At 39.3% G+C, this 27,356-nt stretch overlaps 1 protein-coding gene across 10 annotated transcripts in view; it reads left to right on the plus strand.

The window, feature by feature from the left end:
* LOC144499698 (LIM and senescent cell antigen-like-containing domain protein 1) overlaps nt 1-27,356 on the plus strand; it is a 118,985-nt gene that overhangs the window by 57,083 nt on the left and 34,546 nt on the right. For 5 of the 10 annotated variants that reach the window (XM_078221994.1, XM_078221991.1, XM_078221992.1 and 2 more), the window contains one exon: nt 25,851-26,010. In XM_078221994.1, the coding sequence (XP_078078120.1) occupies nt 25,851-26,010 (160 nt within the window). Of the gene's footprint in view, nt 1-4,458; nt 4,983-23,251; nt 23,591-25,850; nt 26,011-27,356 lie in introns of those variants that run through there. The other 5 variants (XM_078221986.1, XM_078221987.1, XM_078221990.1 and 2 more) reach the window with 4 other exon arrangements.

A 27,356-nucleotide genomic window follows, 5' to 3' on the forward strand; every position in this document is an offset into this window, starting at 1 on the left:
TATAGGGGGCATGGTTAGTAAGTTTGCAGATGACACCAAGATTGGTGGCATGGTGGACAGTGAGGAAGGTTATCTCCAATTGCAGTGGGATCTTGATCAATTGGGTCAGTGGGCTGACGAATGGCAGATGGAGTTTAATTTAGACAAATGCGAGGTGATGTATTTTGGTAGATTGAACCAGGGCAGGACTTATTTAGTTAATGGTAGGGCATTGGGGAGAGTTACAGAACAAAGAGATCTAGGGGTACATGTTCATAGCTCCTTGAAAGTGGAATCACAGGTGGACAGAGTGGTGAAGAAGGCATTCGGCATGCTTGGTTTCATCGGTCAGAACATTGAATACAGGAGTTGGGATGTCTTGTTAAAGTTGTACAAGACATTGTAAGGCCACACTTCGAATACTGTGTGCAATTCTGGTCACCCTATTATAGAAAGGATATTATTAAACTAGAAAGAGTGCAGAAAAGATTTACTAGGATGCTACCAGGACTTGATGGAGAGGCTGAATAGACTGGGACTTTTTTCTCTGGAGTGTAAGAGGCTGAGGGGTGACCTTATAGAGGTCTATAAAATAATGAGGGGCATAGACAAGGTAGATAGTCAATATCTTTTCCCAAAGGTAGGGGAATCTAAAACTAGAGGGCATAGGTTTAAGGGGAGAGATACAAAAGTGTCCAGATGGGCAATTTTTTCACACAGAGGGTGGTGAGTGTCTGGAACAAGCTGCCAGAGGTAGTAGTAGAGGCGGGTACAATTTTATCTTTTAAAAAGCATTTAGATAGTTACATGGGTACGATGGGTATAGAGGGATATGGGCCAAATGGGGGCAATTGAGATTAGTTTAGGGTTTTTTTTTTAAAAAAGGGCGGCATGGACAAGTTGGGCTGAAGGGCCTGTTTCCATGCTGTAAACCTCTATGACTCTATAATAGGTACAACTTTCTCCTAAACTGTTTTCAGTGTACAACTTGTCAAGATTTCTGCGATCTTATCTCTAAATATAGGTTGTTAGGCATTATTGAAATATGATTGCAATATGCTTACATTTAATTTGAGGAATCTAATATTCTGTTGAACTTAACCACAGCAGTACGTGGGGTAGGGTTGGGGAAGTGAAGAGAGGTTATACAAATATAGTGTTTTTAAAAAATATATAAAGCTGAAATAGGAACATATATCCCAGTGATAGTTTAATTAAATAGCAGTAATAAGCATGGGATCATTCAGTGCAGTACAAACAGCTTAACTGAGTTAACTGAGTGAATTGGAGTGAGTTTTCCTGTCCATTTGAAGAGGTCAACCTTAGATATAACACACTGGACTGCTGCTTAACTACTTTGCATGAGTATGGACCATGTGATACGACTTGAGTAGCAGGACAAGTGACAACTAATTGCTGTGTAATGATGCATCTTAAACTGTCACCAGAAGTCATTTCAATCATTGCAAGTGCATTCTGTGCAGCACCAACTAAAAAGCACACAAGGGGTCATGATTCACCACTTAAATTCCTGGTCTTAACAGTGCTATTTCAGAGGTGGAGTTGAGCAGAATTTTAAGAGATGTTGCTGTCTAAGACTTTCAGCCATCGTGTATCGATGGGAGAGGAATTGCATAGAGCCCCTCGGGCTGCATGACTCTCATTGAATGTATACAGTGAATATTACATGCATCACAGTTGTATTGAAGCACTTGAGTGCAATTTGATCTATACAGACAACTTAAATACCACTGCATCCTTTGTAATGACCATTTTGAAATGTCTGTAATGTTTCTTTGATTGTATTGAAGCATGCAGAGTGCAACAAGATCTATGTAGAAAAGTTGAATATCATCGCACTTTCTGTAATGGCCATTTTGAAAAGTTTGTAATGTTCTTTCAGATATTTTTGCAAAAATTAAAATTGCCCTATATTTTGGTCACTTCCAAGCGATGTGTTCCTGAATGGCATTGGCAAAATGTTGTGATGAGACCAGGTTACTTTTTCATTCCTGTAACAAGAGAATGATACATGTACAAGAAAGCAAAAAAACATAGAATCCCAACAGTGCAGAAGGAGGCTATTCGGCCCATTGAGTCTGCACCGACTCTCTAATAGCCTATTAGAGAGCCCTATTGCCATGACCCCACATATTGACCCCACTAATTCCCCAACCTACACATCTTGGAACAATAACGGACAATTTAGCAAGGCCAAACCACCTAACCTGCATTTCTTTTGGACTGTGGGAGGAAACTAGAGCACCTGGAGGAATCCACGCAGACATGGGGAGACCATGCAAACTCCACATAGACAGTGAATAAGAAACATCTGAGCAGTTGAAGAAAATACAACAATCATCCCAGAAGTTAGTCTACGTGATGGTGTGTTGCACTCAGTTGTCTGATGGGTTCTCCTGTCACTTCGACAGATGAGTACTCAGCAGGGAGACCAGCTGTTTACCATCTAGTTTGGTGATATTTCAAATGTGAAAACAAAATCTTGATTTGCAGATCTGATTACAGATATTACATATGTCACTGTTAGAGGAATGGGGAAGGCACTTGCTTTATAGGGTGCTTGCTGATCATGTAGAGATCTGTTTCAATACGCTTCTAATGTTGGGATTGCTTGATGAGAGATTTATCCATTTGGATCGGTCCATAGTTGTTTTTTCATATATAGCGGGGTGCAACTTGCAGGATCTGACATTGGCTTTCAGAATGTCTTTTTAAGTTTGGGGCTTTCTATGATTTGGGTTCCCATGCTTAGCTGGCTATAGAATACTACCTTTGGTATTCAGGAAGCCTCTGTGTGCACCACACAACCAACCCAGGGAAGGTGAACCATGAACATGCTCTTGATACCAGGTACATGGCACCTTGTAATAACTTTGGTGTTGGGACTTTTGTCCTGTCACTTGATGTTGCAGATAGATCTTAAGCCTACGAGTGTGGAATGCTCCTAGATACTTTGTGAAGCCAGTAGGTGGTCCACTGCTCAAAACCATAAAGAAGTAATGTCAGAACCGCTGCCAGGTAGACTTTGATCTTTGTTTTCAGACAAACTTTGTGCTGTCTCCAAAGCCTGTAAATGAGCCTGCCAAATGCTGTGCTCGACTCAGTTACCTACTTTGATGGTGATCAACATTGATGGAATTAAATTCCATCTGTTCACTGGAAAGGTGCTGAGTGAAATGTGTTGAGGCAATCTCAATCCCAGTTCTGTTTGATACAGTTTCTACCTCAGGTAGAAAAATTAAGTACAAGTAAAAAGCAGTAACATAATTAAAAAAGAAAGAAGAGAAAGCTGAAATGCAAGACAGAAGTCTCAGCATAATGCTATTCTCATATCTAGATGTTGGCTAAACATATCTATTTGTACAAGTTATTGGTGTGCTTTCAATGTTGTGATTTTTCAGAACAGCATACGCCATTTTCTACCTCTATCTTTCTTGCTTCTCCCTGGGTTTTTGCTTTTTGTGTAGTGCACGGGGCCTTTGTCTTCAGCTCCAAGTCCCTTTGGTCATGTGATGGGCATAACCATTGTAAAAAACATCTAAACTGCATGTGCAGCTCTTTCCCAGCCTGCGCGGGAGACCTGAGGTTCATCGGGTCTTGGTGATGTCAACCACAGAGCTGTAGACGCAGGTTGGTTTTAGTTTAATTATATGAATATTTAATCATTGTGAATGTTTTTTCTTGGCAGACTTGGGTTCGGGGGGCGTGGGGAGGTGGGGGCAGTCCTCATGGTACATCAGTGTGCAGCAGCACACCACTTGGGAACCACTGCAATAGGACATACCTTGTGATGGTGATTGAGGAATCTTGGGAATTGGCATTGGGTGTGTTTCTGAGTGTTTGACTGTTAGGCTGTTGTAGGACTGTGCTTCCAACTTTAGCAGCAGTCTCCTTGTTTAAGATGATTATATTTGGATGGTTGGGAGCATTGTCTGTAAAGCTGCCTAAATATTTATTCTGCTCACCATTTACCTGTATTAAAAAATACATTATGTGTACTGCTTGAATTTACTTGACAGTTCAGAATTTTTTGACTTCTTTTGATTACAGCATGGAATTCACAGAGAATTTTATAGAATTTATTACTTTGGATTCAGTTTTAAACATTTACAGAATGTATTGGTGAGTTTTGTTTAATGCTAAAAATTCCTCTTGGTGAGCAAAGAGTTAAATAGGGTGTACAACATACCTTTAAGAAGTGTAGTTATGCAAAATCGAGGATTAACTTGTTCAGTCTTGTGTGTTATCTTCAGTTGGTTTAACCTTGCTAAGGCGAACCTAGAAAAGCTGGGAACAGGACCTAAAGGAACTTAAAAGTTGCGCAATGGTCTTGCGCAAAGGTGTTCTTCTAAGACTGTTTACAGATCAAATGCCTGCCAATTGTGACGCATTCAAGCTTTCATACGTCTCCATTTAGGAAGGGAGGGGGGAAGAGAACCGTGTACTGATAGGTAACTTGTAATGAGGGTGACGACTTACGTTCTTTGTAACTTTATTGGTATTGAAGGGGAGGAGAGGAAGTCACAAAGACTATATAGTTTTTAATTCAATTGAGTTTATCTATTTTGTGCACAGATAACAAATTTCCCACATGTGCATTCATTGGTTAAATCGATACTACTGTGTTCATGCAGTTTTTAAGAAAACAAACTGTCTTTTAGAAGGGTGTGATCGTATGACAATCGAGAAGTAACCCAGCAACAGATTGCACTGTAAAGTGTGCCAACAGTACTGCAGGTGTAGACGTCGACTAGGAGTTGCATTTTGTGATAAATAACTAGCTCATCAACTGCTGGGCTAGGCTACGAGAGCTGGTGGTTTTAAAAAAAATCCCAGAGAAATCTGCCATAACTGCCATACACCGCAGACCTGACGATGAATTTGCTGCAATTGAAGGAACTTTCTCAGTCTGATCTGTATCGACGGCGCCAAGAACGTCATGACAGTTTTGGATCTGCAGATTTGGAGAAGAAGAAGTTAAAGTATGTTGGTTTATTTCTAGATTGAGTTGATTACTAACTGCACCTGGCATGTATGAACTATATGGAGGAATTCCTCAAAACATTCCTATTTGCATTGATGCAGCTAATCAGGAATTAATGGAATTCTTGCCTTGAGCAATGTTCAAAAGGAAAGTAACTGTAAAGCAAATGCAGGTGTATATGTTTTTCAAAAGGTGTACAGCTTTTGAAATATATTAATTATATTTGGTTTGCTATCAGTCATCAAGGACTAACGTGACATCTGATTAGGCTTGACATTAGACTGGTAGTAACCTTGCACTGAGTATTTAAAGCAGTAAATGTTAGTAAAATACTTGATGTGCACATGAAGTTTTGTGTAAGGGAATTGGTATTAATGTAAAGTGATTGGTACAAATTTAGATTTTCCATTATAGTTTTCATTTACTTTTGTCATGGAGTGATGGGGTTTAGTGAGCTGAATATTCTTTTGTGGAGATGAGCAGAATGGCACTGCAGAGATTGAGGGATATTGGTTTGATGGCAGGAGTGCTTTCTTTTAACGAGAGAGTCTCTCGGCCTTTGTTTCTATTATAAATACTACTCAGCGCCTCCCTGGAGACATCTATTGAATGCACTGCATTCTGCAAATGCTACTGTTTGAGTCCTATTGTGGAGTGTGCTGTAGGAATGGCAGAGTTATGTATTTTCACGTAACTTCATTGCAATGTTAGTGTAAGCCTACTTGTGACACTAATAAATCAACTATAATTTTATTTCTAGTCGTTGGTAAAGAAGTTACTGTCTGTTTCATAAGCCAGTATCTAATAGCACTGAATTGACTTGGCCCTTGTTGAGACTCGGAGGTCATTCGAGAAGTACAAAGATTTCCTTACATGAGTTTAAAAGTGGTTGTTGGTAGAAGGTCCTTTTTTACAACCAGGTGTAGGTTTAGGAAGATAAGTTATAGGAAATCTAACAGGTGCTTCAAATTGGAAGTATTCTTATTCTTTTCCTGACCTTCCTCAATGTGGGAATATTTGACTCAAAGTAATTTCCCCTTTAAAAAAAAAGATTTGGGATCAATAAAGGAGCAGAGTTTATGCGGAGATCTTTATAATATAAAGACCTTGCTTAATATTGTGAGGTAAGCAATAAACAAACTTGACAAGTTGCCAACTATACAAAATACATTTCAAATTTTGAAATTTAGTTATCTTTATCTGTGTGAATATCAATCATTTGACGGTCTTAGGAAGCACTTGTCTTCATAATAAACGGGATTCATGTATCCATTGTTTTTTGTGTCCTTCCAATACAAATAGAAATTATATAATTACGGTTGTTCATTTTTGTGTGTCAATGTAATGGAAAGTTATAGATGATTTTAACAATCTTTTGTGGATTTTTACAAATGAGCATTAACAAGGTCTATTTCTGCACTTCTAGGCTCATAAGGAAAAAGGTCAAATTCAAATTGAATTTCAACAACAGTTTGTAGAGGACTAAGTTCTGGGGGAAATAAACAATGATAGGAAGACCCCAATTTATAAAGGAAATTGAAGTTTGAGAAATCGTTAAATTAGATAATGAGAGCAAAAACAACTTGTATAGTGTCTTTACCCGAATGAAATGCGCCATAAAGCACATTCTCCACACCCCTGAAAAGTTAAGAAAGTCCACCAACGCCTCTACTTTTTCAGGAGACTAAGGAAATTTGGCATGTCTGCTACAAACTCTCACCAGCTTCTACAGATACACCATAGAAAGCATTCTTTCTGGTTGTACCACAGCTTGGTATGGTTCCTGCTCTGTCCAAGACCGCAAGAAACTATAAAGGGTCGTGAACAAACCCCAGTCCATCATTCAAACCAGCCTCCCATCCATTGACACTGCCTACACTTCCCACTGCCTCGGAAAAGCAGCCAGCATAATCGAGGACCCCACCCACGCACCCCGGACATTCTCTCTTCTGCCGCCTTCTGTCGGGAAAAAGATACAGAAGTCTGAGGTCATGTACCAACCGACTCAAAAACAGCTTCTTCCCTGCTGCCATCAGACGTTTGAATGGACTTACCTTGCATTAAGTTGATCTTTCTCTACACCCAGCTATGACTATAACACATTCTGAACTCTCTCTTTTCCTTCCCTATGTATGGTATGCTTTGTCTATGCAAGAAACAATGCTTTTCAGTGTATACTAATACATGTGACAATTATAAATCAAATCAAAAGTCTGTGGGTGGGTGACTTGGTGGGTGACTGACCATATGTCCAACTATCCTGCAATGATATTAAATCGAGAGCAATCTTATTTCACGCCCATCTGAGGGGGGCGTAGAGAGAGATTGTGATCTTGTGGGTGTGGTGATGTCTCCAATGTGCTCATGGGACCCCCCTATCCTGCCCAACAGCAGTGAAAGCTGTTGGGCTGCTCACCTTGCCTGCCACTCCCTGCTGCACATGTTATACCAGTGGTGACAGAGTAAGGCTCTGATGCACAGAAGGCACACCCAAAGTTAGTACCCCACTTCCTTCCTGCCCTTTTTAAAAAGTTTATAAAAAACACTCCTGTCTGACTGCCCAGGTCAAATGTTTAAAAGTGTGGGCAGGCTATTATTGGGGTCAGTTGGCTTGTTAACAAGCTCAATTGACTCTGGATTATTTATATAAATATGGTAGGTGGGCTGCTGATTTTGGCACCCCCCCCCCCCCCCCCCCCCCCCCACCCCACGTGCCCCCTGTTTAAAACACAATGTCTGGCCGGGGGACACATAAAATGCAGCCGATGAAATTTGCTTCTCTCCACAATTGCTACTTGAGGGTCTGGGTATTTTCATCATTTTCCAATTGTATTTTATCATTTGCAGTCTGTAGTTACCAATATAGTAATATAACATGATTTCAAAGTTGGTACCTGCACTAGCTAATATAAAAGCTAGACATACACGGAATCTGTGCCCTGTATTCACTTCCTTCCATTGTGGATTGCTCTAGTACTTTTGCTTTGGAAATGGTGTTCCATTCAAGACTGCGCATCATAGAATTGCATTATTAATTTGGTTAAACATTGTTGTAGAGCTTAATGCGGTCAGTTTTCATTGGAGGTGGGAGGAATTACAAAGAACAAAAAAAAATTACAATACAGGAACAGGCCCTTCAGCTCTCCAACCATGCTGCCCATCTGAAATAAAAACCCCTACCCTATTCCCATTCTGTTCATGTATTAAACAGTTTTGGATAGTTTTAAATTTAATTAAATAGTTGTTCTTGCATTGTTTTTATTATTTGAAAGTCTAAGCCAAGAAATAATATTTTGTAGAGGAGTGAGAGATGCTTTTTTCCCCTGCCCCACTCGCACACCTTTGCTTTGTACTTCCCCTTGCATGATGAGGAACCATCCATGAAGGCACCTCCCATGATGAGGCCCATGACTATGCTGATGCTGAATTCAAACACCAACTGAGAAGGGTTAAGTTTCCCAACCTGATGGTTCTGGGATCTACTGCATCTGTTCATTCTGAGGATAAAATTGACCTCATTAGTCCGCAAGGAACTCGGTCCATAAACAAGATCATATTCGGGCTGGCTTCAATATTGACATGGAAACAGTGATTTCCCTTACCATCAGGAAGAAGTTTCATAATGAATAAGGATCTGAGGACATCTTGTGTTGCATCTTTCAGTCAAAGTGAGAGGACCAGACAGGGTTCAAGATACATGGGAGTGCCAGGTGAATTTGGTCTGGAAACCTCTCAAATACACCCAGAAAACTCATTGAAGGGGTGAAAATTCAATATCTCCCCTGTGTATTTTGATTGGGGAAGCAACAAGCACGAGAGACAGAATCTATGAGGAGATTCCGTCTCTCTGTAGCTCCAGCTCCTCCAATCACAAGCCCCTCCCGTCTGCTCTATTTATCGATCTTTTTCTATCCTTGCCAGAGTGTCTGTTTTTTCTGGGCATCAGCTTGGCCTGGATGTTGGATAGGACCCCACCCTGGGCTTTCATGAGTCCCCCCAGCGGATTGTCAAGCTTCTAATCATTGCAGATGATGAGATGCAGGTGGCAGGGACTGATTCAGATCAAATTAGATCATAGAATCCCTTTTGTCCATCAAATCTGCACTGACTCTCTGACCAGAGTATCTTACCCAGGCCCTCTTCCTCACCCTATCCCTGTAACCACACACATTTACCATCTCTAATCCATCTAACCTACACATTTTGGGACCCTAAGGGGCAATTTAGCATGGCCAATCCACCTAACCTGCTCATATTTGGAGTGGCCGGAAACCGGAACATCCAAAACCCACGCAGATGGAGGGAGAACATGCAAACTCCACACAGTCTCTGACACTGTGAGACGCCTCAACCGGGATATTGGGTTCATGTCACACTATCTGTAACCCCCACAGTTGCATGGACCTGCAGAGTTTCACTGGCTGTCTTGTCTGGAGACAATACACATCTTTTTAGCCTGTCTTGATGCTCTCTCCACTCCCATTGTTTTGTTTCTTAAAGACTGGATTAGTTGTAAGTATTCGCATTCCAACCATTATTCATGTAAATTGAGTCTGTGTCTTTATAAGTTCTGTTTGTGAACAGAATTCCCACTCACCTGAAGAAGGGGCTTAGAGCCTCGAAAGCTTGTGTGGCTTTTGCTACCAAATAAACCTGTTGGACTTTAACCTGGTGTTGTTAAACTTCTTACTGTGAGACAACAGTGCTAACCATTGTGCCTCCATGTCACCAGGCACCTTGTCCCAGGTTGCGTTATTGGCCAGTTCCAGGATCTGGGGGCAGGGACCCCAACCCTGACATTCTACATAGTGATCTTAGTGCACTGTGCAGGGCTGATGGATGTGGCCAGTAGCAAGGCTGATATTTATTCTGTATGGCGAGAAAACACTCGCCCAAGTTATTAGTTGGCTTACATTGAAATTTTTGATTTGATTGAATCTCCTTCATTATTTAAATGTTTTCTGTAATTTTACACTCTTTCTTTATAGCCCTTCAGTTTCGCTTTCAGTGCGTCAAGTAGTTAGAATTTGAGATGAATCTGGTCTTCGTATATCTTTAGAAGTTAGCCATTGTATTTAAAATCCAAATTAGAGAGAAAATACCAAGGAATTAAGGAAGAATAGTATCCTGAACTCCATGTGAAAATGAAAAGGAACCCCCAAAAACCAAAAAAATGTCCTTGCAAAAATCTCAAGAAGGAGCTCTCAGTGAGGGGGGGGGGGGGTTTTGGATATTTTGACTCTTCGTTCTAACACATTGAGAATTCGAATTTTTAATCGCCTTTTAAAGAGGTACCTTGGCAGGTAGCATTTTACGGTTTGTACGGATTACTTGCACGGGAGAGAATGAAATCCCTTTCTAATTCTTGTTTTACTTGTTAGCAAATTTTAAGAGTTGTAATTTGTTTAATTTTCTGGTAAAGTGTTTCATTCGCCCTCCCACCCCTCTGTTTGAACCTGTGATTATCTGTGATGATGTGGATTTACACAGTTGTTATGTAACTCTTGTATTGCTTGGAAATGTATTGGAATGTTTGGAATCACTGCAAGAGCACCCAAAGTATTCCTGAGGTGAGGATTTGGTTCACACACCAACAAGGGATGGAAAATATTAGTTAAAATAATCGGAACTCAGTTTATTCAATAGAACTAAATCCTTAATTTCTGGGATTTGACACATATTGGGATCTATCAAAGTCTTTAAAATATTGTATGTACAGTACTCGTACACAGCAGAATAAGTCCAGTATCTATCTTTCCAATGATTAAAGGTACATTTTTTTTCTATTGTCCAGTTATGTTCCATATCCATATTTTTAGTATTCAGCTTGTCATGTTACAATATCCATAGTTCCCATTCACATTTATTTAATTATTTTAAAATACCCGATGAGGAAGGTAATGAAACAAATTCTAATGGACTCTGTATATTAACTGCACGTGCTGGGGATTGGAAAATTGCTGATAAACATTAACATGTAGAATCCTCTAGATTATCAGAAATTAAACTTGTAATTTCAGTATGTTGACTGAAAAATGCATGTTGCATTAAAACAAGTAGTGTCTTGTCCTCTGAGCACTTGTTCAGCTGTACGATTATGTTGTATGTTATCCTTTTGAATCAGAATCCTTAGGCTCTGGACACCAATCTGAATCCTGTCACAAGAATGTATTTGGGATGGGATACTGAGCTGTGGAATTTTCCAGAATGAATGGCTCTCATTTTTAAAGGTAGTTGTTATTTTAGCAAGAGTCTGATGGTTATCAGCAGGGCTAGAGGAACTGAACTGTTCTCATCAGTGTTTTGTTAGCTTTTTCACTCCAGTGACTGTGTCTGTTTGGAATGAGGCTGAGTTATTATGCTGGGTGTGCCCTGAGGGGAAAATTGTTCCATTTTCTTTTGAGCGAGCAGCTGGTATCTATTCGTTTCTTGATTTTTAAAAAAAAAACTAGTTTGGATTTTGATATCTGTAAGGATGAGCATTATGAAGACCATTCTCTCATCTGGTAGCTCAAACAACTTTAGCTCTTAACTCTAATCCATGCTGTCTGACATTCATTACTGTGTTATCACACAGTATCCCATGAGCAGTGACGGAGAGGAAGTAGGTGGCCAGTCATGCAGTTCTTAACTATGAGTTGGAACAATGATTCATTCCCCTCACCTTTAAAGGGTGGCAAGTGGCTTGTAGGAAGAGGGCAATAAATTGCTCAGAGATTCATGTTGATCTGCTCCAAATTTATAATCAGTTTAAGTATAAATAGTTTTTTGCAGAATGTTGTACCCTATGAAAATAATAATAAAAGAGAGGGTACAGACAGGTAGCATGCTTTCAGACCTATGTAACTGCTATGCTTAATTTAGTTACTTAAAGCACATAGCTAGTTTTTAAACTGAGCTATTCTCAATATCACTAGTTCACAACCTTTTTTGGACATGTAACACTCTTTAGATCTACTAACTTTGTGTACCCCGACAGTTTCTTTTTAACCATTCCTTTGCTGACATATTTTGTAAATCATTAGAATTACACACTTGAAAAAAAAATCTTTACCACTAGAAACATAGAAGATAGGAACAGGAGGCCATTTGACCCTTTGAGCCTTCTCTGCCATTCATTATGATCATGGCTGATCATCCAACTCAATAGTCCTATCTCGCCTTCCCCTCCTCCATTCTTAAAGTTATAAAGCCAATGTTCAGAGTGGACCAGGCAGACCCAAATCCATTCCTTGTTTGCTCCAAAAACCAAATTCAAATTCCAGTTGAATCCAATTCAAGGTCCCCACAGGAGAGGCAAGCAAGATCCAAGCTGACAAGGTATTGCACCCCATCTTGGGCTTAATCTGATTCTCGATCTTAACCAAAAGGCTGTGAAGCGTTACATATTGTCTAAAAATTAGCACTTATCACTGAGCAGCCCCTCTTCTCAACCCCTACTTCCCATTCACTCCTATGCACCCTAGCGAGATGGTTCCCACTAAAGTGATCGACTCAGTCAGGCATGCCATGTTCACCCAGGAGTCTACTGGCCTCCCATTTTAACCAGGTTTGAACCAGGAGCTGCTGCTCTTGAACCACCACCACGCGGGTGCTCAGGTTCATGTGCCACCACTTAACTGTCCCGCTGCTCCTCTAGTCAGAGGTTGTTCCTGCCCTGTGCTTGCTGATGTACGAGCAGGGGAGCGGATGGTATCCAGGATAAGGGAGGAAAGGGAACATAGCAATTATAAAAGAGATTAAGATAAGATTAATAAAGTTGACCCCTTAGGTGGGTTAAATGCCAGGAGAGAAGGTTGGAAGTAACTAAAATGACCGATTAAATTAAAAGCAAAATACTGCTGATGCTGGGATCCAAAACAGAAAAAGCTGGAAAATCACTGCAGGTCTGACAGCATCTATGGAGGGTCTCTCCACAGATGCTGTCAGACCTGCAGTGATTTTCCAGCTTTTTCTGTTTTTGTATAAAATGATTGATCGTTGAGAATTAGCAATTACTGTTGGAACGGATACAAGTGAGGCTGCTTTGATTATAGTAGATTAAGGCTGTGAGCATGCCTTTTCTTAAAAAAGGGAGCGTTTGGCTGTAGCAAGCTATGAATTTAGCAGACTAGAAATACTAATTGCATGTGAGATTGACAAAGGACACATTGCGCTGAATCAAGCACAGGGAATAATATTGGGGCAGTCAGGGAGAGACTGAAGATGTGATAGGGAAGCAAAATGTGGCAAAGGGATAGGGGACAAGTGGTTCAGAGGAACCCACAATATGCACATAACTGAACAAAGAATTAACCAGTAATTACTATTACAACGGATTTTAATTTGGGATTGGCAGCACATGTCCAATGCTTCAGTAGCCAGCTGAGGATTGGTTAACATTTGCCGGCACGTTGGAAATTTGGGCCCTGTCTCCATTTCAATTTCAGGGTCATTTGTTCGGTTGGAGCCCGCACATTTTGGAACTGTGCTTGTATCGTGAAAGCTGTTACAAGGTGTAGCTGTATTAAGAAGAACAGAGGAAATTATTATAAGAATACTTTGTGATTGCTAGAAAAATTTCTTTTTTAGGGCATCAATTTTTCTAATCTCTTTAGAAATCAAGCACTTCTAGGTGATTTTTATAATCACCTTGATGAGGTTGAATTCATATAGAGACCATTGATGGACAATTGATCTACCAAATCTCACACAACTATATTGAAACTGACTCCTTCATACCAGGAGAGTGCCTTAGAATGCTTCAAGGAAGGAAGGTGGGTGAACTGGTGCGGGAAAAGTGATTTTTTTTTAGTTATCTTTTTAGAGGAGAAGATCTGAGGTAACAATTACTTGGCATTGGAGATAGTTGTAGACTGTAAACTTTATTTTTATGGTGCAAATGTGGTATGAAAGAATCATAGAATCCCTGCAGTGCAGAAGGAGGCCATTCAGCCCATCCAGTCTGCACCAACACCAATCCCACCCAGGCCCTATCCCCACTGAGTTACACTGCAAATCCCTCTAACCTATCACATCCCAGGACACTAAGGGTTAATTTAATCCAATCAACCTAACCTGCACATCTTTCTTTGGACTATGGGAGGAAACCGGAGCACCCGGAGAAAACCCATGCAAACACAGGGAGAATGTGCAAACTCCACACAGGCAGTGACCCAAGCCGGGAATGAACCCAGGTCCCTGGAGCTGTGAGGCAACTGTGCTAACCACTATGCCGCCCCCAAAGCTTGTCAGAATAGATGCAAGTAGCATAAGCTACAACACCAGTAGGTCATAACACACTTGTTAAATACAGATTGCTCAAAATATTCAGTGGGGATTACAGATCAAGGATGTTTATTACTCATAATATTTTTCTTGAAGCAAAATCTTTGTAAGCTTACACATGGATGTGCAACAATGTTGCTTGTTGCTTGTTAGTTTATATATTTTGAGTCCATTTTGGCATTATTTTGCAAATAGTTACATGCATAGTGACTCAACATCTCAAGTATATTATTCTAATTTTTTTTAACAATGAATGAATTTCAGAGATTAAATAATAAAAACCATAAACCTTGCTCCCTATGATTGAGTTTACCTTTACCGTCCCAAAATCTGGATGAATATTATTCATGGTGCATTCCTTAGCACTACATAGCACTGGTGTATTCCTTAGCACTATGTTTTAGTAACATAAACATACATTTCCTAGCTATAGAGCAGTCTGTCAGTTACAGAGAATTACCCCATTATCCCACTCACTTGTCCTCACACCCCCTGTTCCTAATCTGGTTTAAGCCTTCCCTTGATTTCCAGGACTTCAAAATACTTTTTGCCCACACAAATGCAATTGCCCTATAGTGTAATTCATAAATACTTCCCATTGTATTTGACCTGAATGGCAACACCATATACGGATACAAATTATTCTGGTCCACGTGGTTGTTGCTGGAAGAATGTAATTGACCCCTGGTGATTGTATTTGGAACAAAATGCACCAGGCAAGCAGGTAAAGGTTACAATTTACAAATGCATGTGGTCAAACTATCTACTTCAAACAGTAACTTGTCTTTGAGTCTCGACTATATGAAAGACATTTATGCTATCCTCTTTGTTTGAATCTTAAATCTCAATCCTCTGGTCAGCAAGAAATAAACCAATAGTATCCTTCATGAATAAAATTCTTGCTTTTTGTCGCAAAGTAAACCAGGATGGTTAACATCTCAAATTAGGCATGTTGAATCCAGATTTGGCATTTTACAACAGAAAAACCCAGTTATAAGCCACATTTGACTGTAAAGAGGCAAATTAAAAGTGATCTAGATAAATTAGCAGATGAGCTAAGAACTGGCTCAATATTCCAAATTGCAAAGTTGGTTAAAAGGTCTTCAATAATAAAATTGTACTCTTAGTTTTTTTGATAGTATAGCAAATATTTGATTGTAATCAGCAGCTGTCAGTGTGCTGGTTTTGATTGAGTCTTGAGGTATTTGGTGCTCAATTATACATTTGATCTGCTTTGTGAACCTTCAGTTACCATAAACTTTGAAAGGACTTCAATACATTGAAGAGGATTCAAGGAATAGTGGGTACGAAATTACAAGCGCAGTCTGATTAAAATTGAACTTGTTCTCAAAATTGAAGACGTGGAAGTTTAGTGGTTGTAATCCAATTCTGAAACTTGTTGTTTACGCTCACATTTTCTATTTACTTTATCACATCAAATTTTGGAATTGTAGTCACAAGCTCAGAGGACACGTGAAAATGTGTTAAAGCCTCTACTAACCAAACTCCCATGAATGAGATGTGAAAAGGAACTGATGTGTTTGAGTGAACACACTGAAACCTGTTGGTCATGGTAAAACACAATACCTGCTCTCTTAGCTACAAACTGAAGTTGGTAAATAGGACAGCAGAAAATTCAGTTGGATAACTCTGTAATTTGAGGAGTTTCACAACGCAATCAGTTTTGCTGAATATAAAAGAATGTGCGATCAGGTTAGATACAGTAAGAATTGTGGTTATAATTTTGATGACTTGCCCTTTTAATTATATTGACTGGTGGGGGAGGTTATGATATTTTCATCTGATAGCTACCTGGCGGTCTCTGATCCCTGATCCCAGGTGTTCAGCAGGGATTATCTGGCACAGCCCAGCCTTGAGTTATGAACATGAAGGTAATAAAATGGAAAACTGCAACAGCAGCAGAATCATCAAAGGCTGTGAGCATATTAAAATACATAAGAGTAGTTAGAAGTTACTTTGTGAAAGGCAGGAAAGGTTAATATGGGGAAGAACAGTGGTAATTATTTTGCAATGATGAGTTGTAATTATTAAACTCTCTGATCTTAACTGTACACTAACTGCATTGTAAATCCATTAATAATTCAGATCTATTCTAATCCGAGCATATGTTTGATGGGTCCATAGGATAATAGAATGATACAGCACAGAAGGAAACCTTTCGGCCTCATCATGCATGTGCTGACTCTTTGAAGAGTTTTCCAATAAATCTAAATCTCCTGCTATTTCCCATAGCCCTGCAACATGGGTGCTGTTTTTTGAGAAGATTGAAAAAGTGTGGTGTTAATTTAGTGCTGGATTTGAGGGCGAACAAACAGTCAGCGGGATCAAGCAACACATCTTGTGACAATCAGCTAAGTGTGACCTGGAGACACCACAGTCAGTCAGGCAGGCCCCAGCAAAGGTGGGTGGGGGCTGTGGCTAGAGAGGGCAGGCTGTGTTGTTGCGGTGGGGATGGCATTGCAACCAAGATCCTGTCTGTAGGCCAAAAGTTACAGCTGGCGCCATTGTGGTACAGTTTTGGTCACCATATAATGGGAGGGATGTGATTGTACGCAAGAGGGCACAGAGATTTACAAGATTGTTGCCTGGACTTAGGAAAGTTTTTTCACCCTGGGGGTGTTGATGGTCTGCAACTCATTGCTTGAAAGGCTGATAGATGTTGACATCAAGTACTTAAATAAGCACTTAAAGTGCATTATTATTCCCAAGATAACTATGCATGGAGCCCTTTGAACTGCCACTACTTGCAGTGTTCTGGCAATCCCGAAAACTCAATGTTTTAATTACCTTATCCGTGTAACTTTAACCTTCCCAAAAATAAAACTTATTCTAAAATACTGATATGAACTAGATGGCTACGACAAGTGCCATAACCTATAAGGCTATGGACCAAGAGTCGGAAAGTGAGTTTAGGCAGTATAGCTGTTTTTCGACCAGCATTGACATGATATGCAGAATGGCATTTTTATGTGGTGTACATTTCTGTAATCTACGATAAAAGTCTTCATTCGTTCACCTTCATAGTGTAGTAAAGTTGTAGAGTCCATATTACCTCTACTGTTGCATCCAATCATGGTTCAACAATACTAAGTCAACTCATTTAGCATTTACTTTAAACTTTTTACGTAGTTGACAGAATATTGGAAACATCAACCAATCCCGTTATAGGACTACACTTGCCTGGTTCTTTTGCAAATGTTAATTGTGCCAAGCAGAAAAATCTTGCTCACCCAATTCATGTCAAATCTGTTTTGATTATTCAAATTTACTGTAGCTAGAAAACATATTTTTTACTTGATTTACACTGCCAAGGTAAATCTATTGTTATTAAACCACAGTAGTCCATTACTTTATGTAAAGGGAAATTGCAATGAATTCTCAGAATTGCTGAGCATTATATAATTGGATTTTGTGATAATAATGACAATGAAACGGTCAATATTTGCTGTCATTACCCTTCTAAAGCTGACAGCAACATTTTGAATCCACACATGGGCAGAATTGCATAGAAATCCAGATGTTGCTTTAATAGTTCAGTGTTTCTCCAGAAGGTGTGCTGAGGTTCCCTCAGTAGCAGTCAATTGGAAATGAATGGATTTAGAATTCCTGGTTTAGGGATCCTGATTGCAATTAGTCTGGTTGTAAGAGCACTTGTAAAAGTTACACGTTGAATGTGATGTAACTGGATTTTTTTAAGTGTGCTAATTATCGCTTAACAGCCTCACTGACCTTGAAAGAATAATTTTATATTTACTGAATGTCAGATCTCTCCGTTATGATAAATTACACTTTTAAAAACAAAAGTAATCACTATATTTTTAAGAAATAAAGGTGAAGGGGTTCCTGTCTGTAAGAATGCTTCTGTGTGATTGGTTCTTTACCCTGCTTTTGTGATGATATAATGTTTTGCTGGACACCATGATTTCACACCAAAAACAATGTTGGGGAAGGGAGGTTCCACACCACAGAAATTGAGATATTTGTAGAAAGTTTTTCAGAGGTCAGCAATGAGTGTGTGGCTTCGCTGCAGATCTCCAAATCCAATCCTATGGGACCACCTGGCTTGAGTTGCAAGTGCATGCACGTTAAAAGCTCCCCGCCCCAGAGAATTAATGTAAACATGCTACATGATGGATATTGTTATAGGTAAATAATACCTCTGAGACTAGTCGTGAGTCAAAGTACAGTGGTTTATTTTCACAGTTGTGGGAGAAGTCCGATCCCTAACGCGGTCTCCAGACTTCTCACTGAATACAGGTCAAGAGCAAACATTTATACATATATTTTCACCCCTGGTCATGTCCGCATCTTCCCATGATTATTGCTGCCTCGGCAGTTCTGTCTTTCCCGTGTAACCGTGGCCACCTCAAGGCTGCGAATATCTGCTTTGTCGCCATCATGTGGAATCCTGTGGGTTGTTTAGATTATAAGTTTGCATAAACTGGTTAACTAAAATACAGGAGCCTATATAGCAATTTATATCAGTAATGATGAATAGTATATAATGAATATATATGAATCTATTACTATACAGTCACAGAAGGCATACATGTCAGCTCCATCATGTTAAACAAAGGTACATAATATAAAAGAACATAAAATGGAGTCTAGCTTAGCTTATACGAGCTGGGTTAGCCATATTCCTGAACACGATTAGCTGGGAACAGCAGGGACAGCTGTTCCTCTTATCTGGTTTGGATGCATGAAAACAATGATCTCTACAGTGCTTCTCACAAATCTCTAAGTATTACAGAGGTCGGGTCTCAATGCTAAGTGTTACAAGGTTCATTAACCCATTCCCGTCTTCAATATGTAAAACAATCAAAAACCACAACAAAGCTCAAAACTGGGTGTCTTTCTTGCATTGATCTCTTAGAATTAGAATTTTCATCATTAGAAATAATCAATCCCGTGTTTGATCAGGCAGGTGTGCTAACTTTGGCTGGACTTTATCTCGTTGGATTGATTACATGACACCAATTACTGCAATTTGCAAATGTTATTGTAGGCACTTTGAAAATGTCACTTTGCCTGTAGCGGAGTGCCTTTGTTTACAAGCTCTTTCTGCTGGATTTACTTAAACAGAGCAAATGTGTGGTGGGGGAGGAAACAAGGTACACAAGAAACGGACAAACTCGTGCTGTTAAATTGATTATGCACTTAACAGGAGATGGTTACCAGGTTCCCATTCCAGCCCCTTCTAATTTAACTAACATGCTTTTAACAATTAACACATTCACTGTATAAAATACATAGAATCTCTCCACTGCAGAAGGAGCCATTCAGCCCATTACTCAGCATCTTACCCTGCCCCCGCCACCCTATCCCTGTAACCCAGTGCATTGTACCATGGCTACTTTATTTAACCTACACATCGTGGGACACGAAGGGGCAATTCAATTTAGCACGACCAACCTACCTAACTTGCACATCTTTGGACTGTGGGAGGAAACTGGAGCACCCAGAGGAAACCCATGCAGACATGGGGAGAATGAGCAAACTCCACAAGGATAGTCATCCAAGGCCAGAATTGAACCCAGGCCCCTGATGCTGTGAGGCTGCAGTGCTAACCACTGTGCTGCACTATGTATGTCTTTTTATTCTGTAATCTCAACAATCCAGCTTCTGAGCAAGTCGGCTCTGGGTTTGAGACTTACTCCAGATCTCTCGGCCATGGTCTCAGGTTTGTGGAGCAGGCTCGAGGGGCCAAATGGCCTACTTCTCCTATTTCTTATGATCTTGCATATAATTATAGTGAATCTGTAAAAAGCAGAAACCAGGTAAGTATTTACCTGCTGGACCTGCTCCATTATGCATGCAGATCACAATTTTTTTTTCTACTTTATTTGACTTTCTAGAAGTTGCAGACACTCCAAGCTGTGGTCCTTGAAATCCTCATCAAAATCTTTGTAACTCCAATCCAGTCCATCCACCCACTCTTCATTCCACAGCAGCTCTTTCTCCACCAGTTCTTACGCCTTCACCCGGCTAATGCACCTCCAGTAGCTCCAACCAATACCCGAATAACTTCACTGGAAGTGTGACAAGTGGTGGGTGTGCAAACAGCTCGTGGCTGCAAGAAAACTGCCTGGAGTATGTGCATGTGTGAGCTGCACACACAATAAACCTTTCTCCCAGGTTTCCCGCAGATGGATAGCTGATTTAAAGAGGCTTCCAGCTAAGCTGAGAAGGATGATGGGATAAAATGCTTGAACAAAGTAGCATGTTACTTTGATAATGGAATTAAATTATTTAAATAAATACCAATAGTTCACTTACCTACTTATAGATAGCTTTGTAACATTAAAGAAAGTCCTAAGATAATGCATGTTTTCGATAGTGAAATGATGATTTGATCCTGAAAATCAAACTTTAATTAACATGCTCTTGCCATCTTCGACTCTTTTGAACACAACATTTCAGCCAGTGGTGATGGCAGCAGATAGGTTAGGTGTTCCCAAACCATCGGGGTCATGGGCCAATCATTTGGGGTTATGAGCTCCAAGACTATTGAGCAGAGATTCTGGTGGGACAGCCCTGGGATTAGTGCCAAGACACCATTACATGTGCACGCATGAGCCTTGGCTCCAAGGCCAAGGCTCCAAGTTGTGGACAAGCATTGGGAGCTGCTCAACAACAGCTGCTATCCCACCCCCTGGTGTATAGCTTCCCTCTTCCCCTCTGTGGTCTGATTTGCTACCACGCTATATGTTGCATTGATTAGAGCTTCTTAATATGTTATTCTTGAATGATTATGACAAACTGGAATTGCTAATTATAATGCGGTGATTGGCATTATGCAAGTCGGGTATGTAGATGAATAGTTAACCTCCACAAAACATTTCCTGTGCTAATGAAGTAAGCTGTTTAGACTGAAAGGAGGTAGGGCTAAGGTCAAGGTGGTTGAATCAGATGTTTTTTATTTATTGTATTAAGATGGCTATGTTACATATCACTGCAAGACATAATTAGCTATAATTTAAAGGAATACCATTGAACTAGTTGAGTTAATAACTGTAAAGCAGATGTTGCATTTACACCTTTAGTTCTCAAGAATGAAATAACTTACGTTTATATATAATGTTTTTCACAAACACAGCCTGTTTACTTCTGTGAGAAAGATGTTTCTCTGCATAATATCTTGTCTGAAAGATAGCACCTTTGATATTACAGCACTGCTTTAGTACTCCTCCTATGGTCTGTTGTGCAATGAACCTAATAATGTTAGGGAGGAAGGGAGCTACTAATTCCTGATGTATATTTAACAGTAATTGGCTTGTTGCAGATAGATGATCATTGTTTATTGTATGTCCTTGGCTACTGTAAAGAGTAAGCATTGAAACAGAGAACTTCCTAGTAACCAATTTTTGGATTGGTATTATATGGTAATTGTATTCTACTATTAATGACACCATATCTGTAAATATCCTCTTTAAATCAGTCCGGGCGGCAGAGTATTTCCAAATTAAACCATTTTAAGCAGCTGTTGTCATCAAGCACCTAGTTTGGAAATGTGACTACCATGTGTGCCTATTTGTGGAATGGGAGAAAATATTCAGAAGGCACCGCTGCTCATGTGCTTTACTGTGTAAAAGTCCTCCTCCAGTAGAGTGCAATGATAATATTTGGAGACTAAATTGTAACTTTTTACTATGTTGGTGTTTAATGAGAGCTGTAAAACCTTTCTTCGTATCAGACAAGATTACATTAAATTTGTAATGTAGACATGGCTTTTTTCTAATTTTAGTTGCGCTTTATTGTTAACATTTCAAACTTGCTGATGAGTATTTCAGAGAAGATGAAACAAATTCTCCAAGCTTTGGAGAACTAAATTCGCTATGACTTTGAAGATAGATTGGTTCAGATTTTGCGGCCAGAGGTGAAACAATGGTGCTTGCCAATGACCTCAAAAAAAAAAGATGCCCACAAAGTCAGAGCAATCTCTTAACGTGTGGATTTCCCCTTTCCTGACATCAGTTTGGATCTGACACAAAGGTAAGGGGATGTCTTGCCACACAACAGCAGTTTTGCCACAAGCTGATAATGATCCAATCGCATCATAGCATTCACAACATCAAACCAGAAAATTAAAAGCACTTTTCATTTAAGTTTTCAGGTAGTGAGATGGAAGCTACAATAAATAAACTTCAGGCAAAATGGAAAAAAATGCTTTTTTTTTTGTTAGCATTAAGGGGAAATTTGACATTGCACAAAGATAAAATTGAAATTTGAGGGCCAGTAAGTCTGTTTAGTAATAAGTCTGAAGTTGATGAACCATTAAAAATAGAGTTACACTTCGTTAAACAAGGTGTCCTTTTTCACGGGTTTCTACAGCAAGATTAACTGTCAAAGCTTTTGTCAAATCATGATTGCAATGGAGTTTGCAACCTGTGGAAACCTCGACAGTGGGCCCTTTGGAGGGGCATAAACCCACTGACAGCCCCTTCTGCATTTCTGCGTTATTCTGCACATGTAAAGACTCCAGAAGTTGCTGTCAGTTTTAGTCGAGTAATCTCTATTATTGCCATAGGAAATACCAAGTTATTGTATGTGCGCATTAAGAAAATATCCTCAAAAAATACTTTCTATATATTTTTGCAATTAAAAAAAGTGGAGTAATAGGTTATTTATTTTATTCACTGCACTTTTTGGAGTAAATTAAAATTAGAGGTTCTTTTGTACAGAAATCCACCATAAGTCCTTAAAGGGATAATAAATATTGATGATGACAGAATCCATAATTTTTCTACATTTTTATGAATTAAATCATCTGTAAGATCTTCAGAATGACTACTGAATCGATGTGACAGCCATTTTCTCATAAAGTTGTTAAAGCAGCCATACCAAGTTCAGCAGTGTTGCTTCACGTACTTGCTATGAGATCCTATGAATCATACCAATGGCATTCTGACCTTTCTCTTGGCAGAACTCTTAATTTGAAGCTGTAACATTTCCCCAGAAGGTTATGCTGACTCTCCTCTCTCTGAGAGTTGGAAAAGTTTACACAGTTTGGGAAGAGCGTGTTACAGTAATCATCAGGCAACATTTTGTAAATTGCGCAGCACATTGTGTTTGCTCAGATTGTCTTCAGCATCAGACGGTGTTTGTGTTTGGACCATTTTAACAATATACCATGGATCCTGAAGAAAAAACATTGACCTACATGCTTCCAGAGACAGAAGTAGTCCACCATACTAGCATCAATGGTGGCCCAGAAGCCATTGAAAGCGATGAAAATCAGAAAGCTGTGGCAAAATTACAGAGAAGACGGAGTGATATAAAAATATATAAGGAGTTCTGTGACTTTTACGCCAGATTGTAAGTTATGATTTTTGGTGCCCTGTTATCTTTTGTTGTGTTTTTGCTCAGATGAATTTTTCGATGGATGTTTGTCAATACAAAATAGTGTTGAGATTTCTACACAACCCTGCAAATTCACATATCACTTCTACAGTAAACTTGACACTTCATTGTTGTAGCAGGAGGTTTGCACTGGAGCGTGCTATCAATTGTTCTGTATAAGTTGCTGTTTTTGCTGTAAACATTACAAATCGGATATGGCTATTCCAATTGTCATGAAATGAACATTACCATTGATGGCCAAGAGACTAGAGACATGTGAAAACAATTTAATCATATAAACTAAGAATCTTGGCCTGGAAAATAGCATGTTTGCTCCTGTCTTTGGGAACCCCTTGAGCCTTTGTCGCAACTTTGAGGAAGTGCTTGTTTGAGTGGTTGGAATTTTGGATCTCTTCCGCCATGTCTTGCCAATTATTCTAATATTGTTGCTCTGCTGATATCTGATTAAAGCAAAGCCAAAGCATTATCCAAGTGATTCTTGAGTTTCCAAATCTTTTCAGTACTGCTCTGAACTAGAGTTGGGATTTTGTTGTATTGAGAATGACACAACTTGTTTAGGTGGTACCTCCAATGTTTTAAGAAAAATTTTAAAGTGCTTCTCGGATGGGCGTAAAAGTGCAAATGGTTGACAAGTGGAAAAAGAGAAGTAAGGAAGAGATGACTGAAGGATGTGTTTTGACAGCATTTTTGATGAAGAAGGGGAGATGTAGACATTTATCCCAACAAGTAGTACTCTGGCAGCTGGAGGCTGTAATGCTAGAGGTAGGACAAAGCATAATGGAATAGAACATAGAAACCTTCATTCCCTTCATTCTAAACAATCAAAATGGACATACTTTTTCACTTCATCCATTTACTTTGTCACTTCAGACAGACTTTTACCAATTTTGATTGTTCCCTCAAAAGAGAGATACTGGAGGAGAATTTTATTTTTACTACCTGGTCTTGAGCATTCCCTGACAAACTGCAGAAAAGAATATTGCGTACTGGAAATATACTTATCCGATTTTCTTTGCATTAAAATTAATAGCAAGAAAATCCAGTGAATTCTATAAAGTTCCATCCTCCCTATTAATTTACCCTGCTTATGCTCTGCCCAAGCGTTGCTAAATGTTTAGATGATGAAGGCCAAAAACTACTCTGTAAGATTCTGTAGAATGTCTTCAATTCTTCCCTCCTGTTGTGTTTGCCCTCCCATTATACTGTCATTTGTATCATGTATGGCTGTATTTTTTTAAAAAACTATCTCATTCCAGACATTTCTCACAATTCACTTGTGATTTATTGTTTTAATATTATCTTGCATTAAAGTGCACAAAAGAAGAGAGTATCTTAACTATTTTATCCTTTTTCTGTAACTTTCAAGTGATAGGTAAAACAGCCCTCCCTCATGGAGCGAAGCCAAGCGTCTGCCCATTTAGAGCAAATTCCAGTGACAATTAACTTTTAATTAACCTTGAGACCTATTTAGCCTAACTGCCCAAATGGTGAGAGCTGGCAAGTGGTCCTAACTATGTTACTAGCTAAATATTAGAACTGTACTCAAAATTTCTCTGCTTGTACACAATGTTAGTCATGATGTGGAGATGCCGGCGTTGGACTGGGGTAAACACAGTATGAGTTTTAACAACACCAGGTTAAAGTCCAACAGGTTTATTTGGTAGCAAATGCCATTAGCTTTTGGAGCCCTGCTCCTTCGTCAGATGGAGCAGATATCCACTCCATCTGACGAAGGAGCAGGGCTCCGAAAGCTAATGGCATTTGCTACCAAATAAACCTGTCGGACTTTAACCTGGTGTTGTTAAAACTCTTACTGTGTACACAATGTTACAGGAGATTAGATGTTTTGTGTACATTGGATTTTGACCTAATAATTTGCACCATGGAGCTTTAGAAATTGATTATTTGGATGCAGAGCTATGTTCGGAATTGATGCCTGCTTATCAGCTCATGAATTGTGTTAAACTACTCATGCAGGAGGCTCCTATAACATTAATGGCAATTCCTTTAAAAATGTGTACATTCCTGGAAACTTGTTTGTTTTTGTCGAGTGTTGAGGGAATGGTGGGGAGAATGAAGAAATAAGAACATGGGCCTTTCAGGTTCAATCCTAAATCCTTTTAAAATCACATGTTTGGCAAGTTAATTCATATCAGTGTAGTGGCATACAATGTCAGTTTAACTCTTAATGTATCATCTCTTTCTTCTATTGCAGCAACATGGCAAATGCTCTGGCTAATGCCATGTGCGAGCGATGCAAAAGTGGCTTTGCACCTGCTGAAAGAATTGTGAACAGTAATGGAGAGCTGTATCATGAACAGTGTTTCGTCTGCGCTCAGTGCTTCCAACAATTCCCAGAGGGACTCTTCTATGAGGTGAGTTGATACTTGTGGGACAGCTGTACAGTCAATTAAATCTTTGATAAATGAGTTTCTCAATGCTGAAGATCATTTCCTGTTTCGCAACTATTTTAGCAGATGATGACTTGTCTCTAATAATTTCCACATTTTGTGGCTCTTGACCTCAGCATAGCTATCTGGGCAGCTCAGAAAATCTCTATAAATTTGCATCTCTGTTTGCATTCCTTCAATATGGCACTGACCCAGTATTGTTGAGGGGTGAAGTCTAAAGCTTAGAGAACAGTATTTTTCGAAGGAAATAAATTGTATCGTTGATCTCAGAACATACATGCAGATATGGTGAGGGTGATATGGTGAGGGTGATATGGTGATTTCTATCAAAGAAAATATTTGGAGAAAATCCTGGATGATTAGTCATGGTAAAAGTGTCAAAATTCATGGATTAGCAAACAACTTTAGACACCAAGCCACCCCCACCCCTACTATCTCGAAACTGTTTCTAAAGTGTGGGACCTGGAATTGAACAGTGATCCAGCTGAAATCTAACTTTGTAAAGAAATAACACAATTTCCTTACTTTTATATTTTATAGCTCCATTAATAAAGCCAAGAATCCCTACAGGCTTTTTTAACAGCCTTCTCATTGTCTTGGCACCTCCAAAGATTTGTGTGCATACATGCCCAGATCTCTGTTCCCGCACTCCTTTTAAAATTGTACCAAGTTTATCTTGCGTCACCTCATTCTTATCAACATACATCACTTCATGGTATCCACCCATTTCACAGTCTGTCTGTCTGTCCTCCTGAAATCTGTTACCATCATCTTCAGTATTTGTTGCATTTTCTGAACTTTTCTGCAAACTTTAAAATGATACACTATGTACCTAAGTCCAAGTCATTAATATATTTGAGAACCACAATGGTCTGAATACATGCTGTTGGGGAAGGCCACAATGATGTGACTAATGACTTCCCTCACAATACTTTGTTTTCTGTCCCTTAGCCAATTTCATATTCACAGTGCCACTGTCCTTTCAATCACAAACCTTTAATTTTACTAATGTCCATTGTGTGCTACTTTATTGATTGCTTTTTAAAAGTTCATATACGTAATATCAGCCTCAGTATTCTCATTAACCCTTTCCAATAATTCACAAAAAAGGTCAATCAAGTTTACCAAAAACAATTAAACTTCTGCAAATTTGAGCTTACTTTAATATTTGTCCATTATTTTCTGATTGCCAGTTAATTGTGTCCTGGATTATTTTCTCTTTAAAAGTTTCCCAAAACCATAATGTTGACCAATCTCTAATTGCCAGGTTTATTCTTCTCGCTCTTTTTGAACAGGGGTGTAACACATGC

This window comes from Mustelus asterias, chromosome 10, assembly GCF_964213995.1.
Source record: "Mustelus asterias chromosome 10, sMusAst1.hap1.1, whole genome shotgun sequence".
Taxonomy (NCBI): domain Eukaryota; kingdom Metazoa; phylum Chordata; class Chondrichthyes; order Carcharhiniformes; family Triakidae; genus Mustelus; species Mustelus asterias.